The 8,026-nt window shown below is 52.8% G+C and overlaps 1 protein-coding gene across 1 annotated transcript in view; it reads right to left on the bottom strand.

Annotated features, from left to right (window-relative positions):
• The window catches only part of WNT5B (wingless-type MMTV integration site family, member 5B), a 12,410-nt gene extending 5,171 nt beyond the window's left edge, over positions 1–7,239 (bottom strand). The window contains exons 1-2 of the mRNA XM_010845045.1: positions 6,998–7,239; positions 1,107–1,399 (exon numbers count right to left, since the gene is read on the bottom strand). Coding sequence (XP_010843347.1) covers positions 1,107–1,399; positions 6,998–7,235 — 531 coding nt within the window. The 5' untranslated portion in view covers positions 7,236–7,239. The remainder of the gene's footprint in view (positions 1–1,106; positions 1,400–6,997) is intronic.
• Positions 7,240–8,026: the final 787 nt, after the last annotated feature.

Genomic DNA, 8,026 nt, shown 5'->3' with positions numbered 1-8,026 from the left:
GACTCTGCAGAGATGATGCTGGGCAATGACCAAGTCTAATCCCGATGTCAGATAGTGATGGTGCTAAGTGTACACGCGGGTCCTGCATCCTACCAAGACCAGGGACCCCAAGTCACATGAGAGGTGGTTCCAGTCCCTCTGTTTGACATGTGCTCCTATGAAACATGAGTTAATTTTTTTTAATTTAACATAGAAACACTTTTTAAGAAGTATATCCATATCCTATTATTGAATCACCAATGAACCAACATTAAATTTCTGAATTTATTTCTCCTCCAGAAACTGCTGTTCCTGTTTTTTTTTCCACTGGCTCATCTTTGGTCTCGTGAAGAACCTTGCCAGGCCCCGAACCTGGGTTTGACATGGACCTGGGTGTGGACAGCTCTCCTGGAGCAAGGTCTGTGTGCTTTCCTGAGAGGTCAGGGAGCAGAAGGGTCTCCTGCCACCCAGCACTCGGGCCTCACACCTGTCTCCAGGGGGACCTGGATGCACAGTGGACACCTGACCAGCAAAAGACAGAGCTTCCAGCTGAGCAAGCCCTCTAGCCCCGACAGAGCAGACCCTGCCCGGGAAAGAGGAGCAAGCCGTGTGCCCGGAGGCTGGGGGCTCCCTGAGCAGGTACAGCGGATGGGCACAGAGCTCTCCAGCAGCCGTTCAGGAAGCCTAGCTACCTGGGGCGCTCTGCACATACGATAAAGCCAGCTTCCCGAAACCTACGTGTTACTTGCCACTGAAATTGAGGCTCAGAAGCCCTTGAGTCTTATATGAGATTGATGAGCCTGGGCCTTCAAAGGGTAGCCACCTTCTGCACTTCCACTCAGGTTAAAGCACACGCACAGGCAAGAATCTCAGTGGTCAGACTCATCTCTTCCTGGACCAGCTGGCAGCGGGCAGCACAACCCAGGTACAGCCGATGGTGTAGGTGTGTGTGGGGTAGGTAGGGTCCTCCGTCTGGGTGTGTATGGGCTTGGGGGGTCTACAGTTTGGGTGCTTGTGGGGAGGGGGATTACATGGTCACTGCATATGTCCCGGTGGCCAGCAAGCCGCCCAGGTGCACAGGGGGCAGAGCCCACCCTCCAGGTATGCGTGTGGCGGGGATCGCTTACCCTCCGGCCTGCCTCATTGTTCTGCAGGTTCATGAGCACGCGGCCCTGTTCCTCTGAGCCCTTGGCGAAGTTCTTCTCCCTTTCTCGGGCGTCCACGAACTCCTTGGCGAAGCGGTAGCCGTAGTCCACGTTGTCGCCGCAGCCGCCCCACAGCCAGTCCCGGGGCAGGTCCTTGGGCCGTGCAGCCCGGCTGCAGCCGCAGGTGGACAGCTCGCCCTCACGGCAGGCACGGCTGATGGCATTCACCACCCCAGCTGCGCTCACGGCGTAGGTGAAGGCTGTCTCCCGGCTCCCTGCGGACAGAGGGGCAGACAGACAAGGGGAGAGGTGAGGCCCTCCCCCACACACACACCCCCCCACCGCCCTGGCCCACACCGGGAACAGGGCATCTCCCACTGCCGAGGCTCCAGGGTTAGAAAGAACCTGGACCAAGAACCCAAGTTTCCCTTCAGCCCTAGCCAGCACCTCATCCCATCTGGATAACTTTACGCACTGGCACCTTCCTATCAGGCGGGCCTGAATGGACCAGACAGTGGAATTAACATGTTTGTGGACCAGCTGGAAGGAGACTGAGTAGGGATCATGGGACCTGGAGTGCGACTCCAACCTGGCATTCATCTCTCCCTCACAGACCTGCTTCTCACCCTCCACGAGTCACACATCTGTCTGTCTGTGGTTGCATCACCTAGGTAAACTCACACATCTGTCTACAGCTGCATCCCCTAGCTAAACAGCAGCCAAGACCAGGAGTAGAAGTGAGCCAGGATCACAACCACCAGAATCATCCCAGCAGCTTCCCTCTGTCTCCAAGGTCCCCACTGCCTCCAACCCAACAGCGCTGGGGCACAGACGCTCGGCACAGTCTCTCTAAATGTCCAGATCATTTCCTGTAAAGAATCCATGGCTACAGCGAGCCACTTAAAGGGCCGTACGTAGGATGTATGCTCTACTTCAATAAAAATGCTTATAAAAATAATACTTGGCCAACAGAGACATGCAAATCAAAACCACAGGACATCCCTTCACACCCGCGAGGAAGGCTATCATCCAAAAGGCAACTAGTAACAAGTTGATGAGGACATGGAAAAACTGGAACCCTCATGTGCTGCTGGTGGGAACATTTGATGGTGCAGCTGCTTTGGAGAACAGTCTGGCAGCTCCTCAAAAGGTTAAACATAGAATTACCATGTGACCCAGCAACCCCAACACCTAAGACTATAACCAAGGTAAACGGAAACATGTGTGCACAGAAAAACCTCTACCTGAATCTTCATCACAGCATTATTGATATCATCTAAAAAGGTGGAAACAACCTATAATGGCCATCAATGACACAGACGAATGGGTAAACGGAAGGTTGTACGTGCAGTGAAATAGTATTCAGCCATAAAAAGTACTGAGGTGTTGGGGACAGGCTACAGCATGGATGAACCTTGAGGTATTAACGGGAAGTGAGCACTTCACATTTGGTATCCTGCATTGGACAGACACAAAAGGCTACATATTGTATGGCCCCATTTATATGAAATGTCCACAGTATGAACTTTCATACAGACAGAAAGATGAGTGTTGTCTGGGGTTTGGGGAGGAGGGAGAAGACATGGAGCACGCCCACGAACAGGAGCTCGGTGTCTCCATAGGGCTGTAACAACATCCTGGCTGGCTGTACAGCCTGCTGAATATACACTGAACTGTACACTTTAAAATGCTGTGTTGTATGGAATGTGCATTATATTCAGTAAAATCATTATGAGAAATAATAAATCATACTTGTATGGACCCAGACATGGAAACAGGGAAGGTGTTCTTAGCAAGGAACTGAGATTCAGTCCTGATTTCCGTGAGGAAACTGGGCAGAATCTTCTTTTTGAAAATTAAATAAAATTTTCAACTTTTTAAAAATTAAAAAAAATTAAAAATTTTTAAACATTAAAAAAATTAACATTTTTGAAAATTAAAAAAAATTTTTTTCTTCTTTTTGGCTGCACTGCATTGCACGCAGGATCTTAGTTCCCTGACCAGGGATCAAACCTGTGCCCCCTGCAGTGGAAGCATGAAGCCCTAACCACTGGATCACTAAGGAAGTCCTTTTTAAAAAAAAATTTTTTTAATTGGGCAGACTCTTCTGCTCCCCATGTCCCCCTCTTCTGAGCCTCCAGGGTCAAAGATGGCCATCCCATAACCTTGTCTTGGCAGGTGGTGAGGCAGGCGGTCTGAAGTCACTGCTACGTCCAGTGTGATCTCCCACCTGGCCCTACTTCTGGATGGTCAGGCAGGACACAGTGAAGTTTGCCACCAGAACACACGGGGCACATCAGTTTTGCTCCTTTAAGCAGGGGCCGACTTCTGGTCAGATATGGAGTAGAACAGCACCAGGAAAGCCAGGTGATACAGGAAGCCACACGGGGACCAGCGGTTGGGACTGACATTTGAGCCCCTGTGAACTTCGGCCAGAGTCAGGATCTATGGGTCTAGGGAATCAGACTGTGTCAGCGCCCAGGATGGTAAGATGGCCAAGAACTCTTTGGGAGGAGGGGGCCTGGATCCCCCTTTGAGGGAGTCATGTCTGAGAAATCTTCTTATAACAGGCCTTGACACCCTACCTGGCATCCCAGGACAGATACCATCTGAAGCTGGACCAGACCTACACTCTGTCTGTCGGGAGCATTGCTTTTACAACCTGCCTTGGAGAATCGGGGCCTTCCCTGATTGAGATGGTAAAGAATCTGTCTGCAATGCAGGAGACCTGGGTTTGATCCCTGGGTCTGATCCCTGGATCGGAAAGATCCCCTAGAAAATGGAATGGCAACCCACTCCAGTATTCTTGCCTGGAGAATCCCCTGGTCAGAGGAGCCTGGCAGGCTATAGTCCATGGGGTCACAAAGAGTTCGGATACGACTAAGCATCTAGCACTAACACTTGGAGAATCATGTTGGGTTCCCAAGGCCACCCAGTCTGTCTGTGTTAAATGACACTAATCACCAGAATGTTCTTTCCCAGAACAAGCTGAAAGATGACTTCCTATCACTTCCCTCTGCTGGAGCTAATCCCTCCTCCATCTGACAGCCCTTCAGTATTTGAAAACAACGAATATGCTTTTTATGTTTTCTCTTTTCCAAGTTACATATGTCTGATTTCCTTTTTTTTTTAGTAAACACACTTTGCAGAGCTGAGTCACCTTTCTCAGAACTGCCTTTAAAAACAATGTTTCTGCAGCTGAGCGTTTACTGCAGACACCAGGGCTCTGAGGGTCCCAGCCCACCATGTAGCTGGTGAATCACCCTCTGGTGAATCCGCCTGGCATCTCTTCCAGTCTCTCTGCCTCCTTTGTTTTGGAGCATCACTGGGCCTGGAATGCAGGCAACCCCGCCCTACTGGGGCAGCACGCGAGTCTCAGGGGAGCCTCGGAACGGACCTCGTGCTGCTCTCAGCGAGCAGGTAACTGGGGACTTCGGAGGGGAGGAGCAGTGTGGGGACATCTCTGTGTGTGTGTGTAGTTGCTCAGGTGTGTCTGACTTTTTTCGACCTGTGTGGACCGTAGCCCACCAGGCTCCTCTGTCCACGGGATTCTCCTGGTTCTCCTGCACTGCAGGCAGATTCTTTACCATCTGAGACACCAAGGAAGCCCATGTGGGAAACAATTCAGAGGATAAAGGCTGATAAACCAGCGGCCATGGAACTCCTGAGAGATGGTGCATCTCCACCCAACAGGGAGACAGCAGGACAACATCACGCCCTCTGTCCCACAGCTGCCCAGCCACCCGGTAGGTGCCTCCAGGTAAGGGGCCTGGTGCCCTCTGGGGCGCTCTGCTGCCCTCTGGTGGTGGATGCTTGCAGTGGCTCTAAGGGGAGGTTCCGCAACAGTCATAGGGAGAGGGCCCATGAGAACCCAGCCTCCGCCCACCTTCCCAGGCAGCACAAGCCTGCAGGCAAGGTGCAGAAGGGGACAGTGACAACAAGGACAACAGCAGGGTTCCGTTTGTGACAGAACAGGGCACAGAGACTGGTGTCCGCTTTCACTGGTGAAAGCGTGCGTGCTAAATCACTCACTTGTGTCCAACTCTTTGCGACCCCCTGGACTGCAGCCCGCCAGGCTCCTCTGTCAGTGGGCTTCTCCAGGCAAGAATGCTGGAGTGGGTAGCCATTCCCTTCTCCAGGTATCTTCCCGACCCAGGGACCAAACTTATGTCTTTTGTGTTTCCGGCACTGGCAGGCGGGTTCTTTATCACTAGTACCACCTGGGAAGCCCTCCCCACGCAAACTGGCACACTCCACGGAGACTGTGGTCCCGACACCCCTTCCTCTCTAAAGCAAAGCCTCACTGTTTTGGTCTTCAAGTGACGTGACAAAACTACATGAACTGAACAGAATCTGGCCAATGTTAGGCATTCACTTGGTCCCAAAGAAACACTAGTTCCCTGGCAGTGACTACGGGGTGCCACTCTCTATACCTTTTTCGAGGAAGACAAATTGATGTGGGGGCGTAATTCTTGAGGTATGAGCCTACTGTGTTCCCCTCTCTGCCGGCTGAGAATTAAAGCCACCTTCCTATTTCCTCCAAACTCTGTCTCCGTATTTTTTATACAGCTTTGGTAGGCAGACAAAGCCAAGATTTTGGCCTACAACATACCTGGGCCATTCTAGTTTCCTCACCTGAGATACAGTGGGCAGGGAGAACGGCTGATCCAGATACCCACCAGGAAGAAATGACTATTTGAGAAGAACTGATAAAGAGTGCCTTGGACTGCAAGGAGATCAAACCACTCAATCCTAACAGAACTCAGCTCTGAATATTCATTGGAAGGACTGATGCAGAAGCTGATGACATCACTGGCTCAATGAACATGAGTTTGAGCAAACTCCAGGAGATAGTGAAGGACAGAGAAGGCTGGTGTGCTGCAATCGATGGGGTCGCAAAGAGTCGGACACGACGGAGTGACTGAACAAGGATAAACTATGAATGAACCCCGCCTGACCCCCAGGTCCATTCTTTTGGGAAAGTTGCCCAGTGGGAGGGTTACAGGAACTCCTGAGCATTCCTTTCACAGACGTCAAGCTGATATTCAAAAGAGAAGCAAGGTTCCAAGTGTGCTTCCCCAACCTCACTTTCTCCATGTGGGCCAGGTGCTAGGACTCGACAACGGAGGCAGAGAAGCCTGAGCTGCCCTGCCCACTGCCTGCCAGAAACTCAGCCTAGGGGGACTCCAGAATGTCGCCTTTAGGGGGAAGCTGTTCTGGGAGAATGTGAGCTGGGACCTGAGGCTCTAACACCTTTCTTTTATGGCCCTGGGGATAAGAGCCAGTAGAATAGGGCCGGATTTCTCAATTTCTTGCCAGGGAGGGGAGGACTGCATTTCAAAAGGACCTAAAACAATTAGACCCCAGATCACACCTCCATCTAAGCAATGGGGCAGCCAAAGAATCTTGGGCCAGGAGCGGGAGAGGGAAATGTGGGAATCCAGGTGGGGGGGAGGCTGAGGGCTTCAGGGAGTGGCGGGTGGGCGCCCATCTTCCTCCTTCAGTCTGCCCATCCCCCACTTTCACACACATTCTCTTTCAAATGAAAAGGCCAGGACTGGATCTGGGTTGGGTTAATGACAGCCACTGCCAATCTGACCCAAAGCCTCTCCCCCTGAGTCCAAAAGGAAGAGATGAAACTCCGTAGGTAGTCAGGGCTGCAATTCTGTGTTCTCTGCCCACAGCTCCGGAGGAGGCCCTGGAGCTGAAACTGGGGCACTGGTGGTGAGTGGGCTTCTCAACGTGCTCAGACTCAATGCGGACCCTGACCCCTAGCTCGAGGCCTTGCCTGCTGGGTGGGAAACTGAGGGCCAGCTGACCACCCGCCACTGGAGACACCCTCCTTGCCCGCAGGCCCCGCCCGCCCCGCTCACCGATCTGCAGGACTCTCCCAAAGACGGAGGCGTCGTCCACCGTGCTGCAGTTCCACCGGCGCTGCCGGAACTGATGCTGGCACTCCCTGATGCCCGTCCTGGCGCCCTCCCCGATGTAGGCCATGTGCTCCTGGTAGAGTTGGCACAGCTTCCTCTGGCCGGCGGACAGCCCCGGGAGCTGGCTGCATACGGGCTGGGCCCCGATGATGAACATCTCGGGTCTCTGCACCGGGCTCATCGCCAAGGACCTGCAGCCGGAGGGCCGGGGTGAGCGCACGGGCCGGGGCAGCAGCAGGCCCGGAGCTCCACGCCCTCCCAGAGGATGGGCCCTGAGCCAAGGGCTTGGGAAGGAGAGTTAGTACAGAGTTCCTGCCTTCAAAGGGAAACAGAGGCACAGATGCAGGCGACACTCGAGATGCGGAATGCCTGAGACTGCCCGCCTTGAGCATTTAGATCCAAGTGACCAGAGGGGGAAGGGCGCTCAGCGATGGGAGCAGCTTTAGGAGAGTGGGGCGAGTATGCAGGGTGGACGCAGGGTTCTGTGCAGGAGAGTTGAGGCCACTGTGGCCGAATGTGCGATGTGTGTGGAAAACAAACGAGGCCTTCAAAGAGAATTCCCCTTAGGCCTTAAAGTAGAATCTGATTTACATACAGGGCCAGATACTCTCAAAGTTCTCACTTCCTGCTCACCCCCACAGCCCCTGAGCCCACCCTCTAGGGCTCTCCCCTGGCTCATAGAATAAAATGCTGAGCTGTGGATCTGCCCGCCAAGCAAGATGAGAGCAGAGCCCAGACCAAACAGGGATGGGGTTGGGGGTGCCTGCCGTTTCCCTCTGCACCTAGCAATGACAGTCATCTTAAAAACACAAAAGGAAGCCACACGTGGTCCCGTCAATCCCTCATGTGGGTTTTCAGACTTATAAACCAGGAACCCTAGTCTCCTTGCCCTCACCAGCAGAAGAAAAAAAAATCAATATTCTTATTGATCCTATAACAACAAAAGAGCTATTTCTAACAAGCCGTGGAGAT

The sequence above is a fragment of the Bison bison genome, unplaced genomic scaffold (genome assembly GCF_000754665.1).
Source record: "Bison bison bison isolate TAMUID 2011002044 unplaced genomic scaffold, Bison_UMD1.0 scf7180017864213, whole genome shotgun sequence".
NCBI lineage: Eukaryota > Metazoa > Chordata > Mammalia > Artiodactyla > Bovidae > Bison > Bison bison.
Note: the sequence above shows the minus strand (reverse complement) of the source record. Positions and strands in the feature narration are given on the sequence as shown.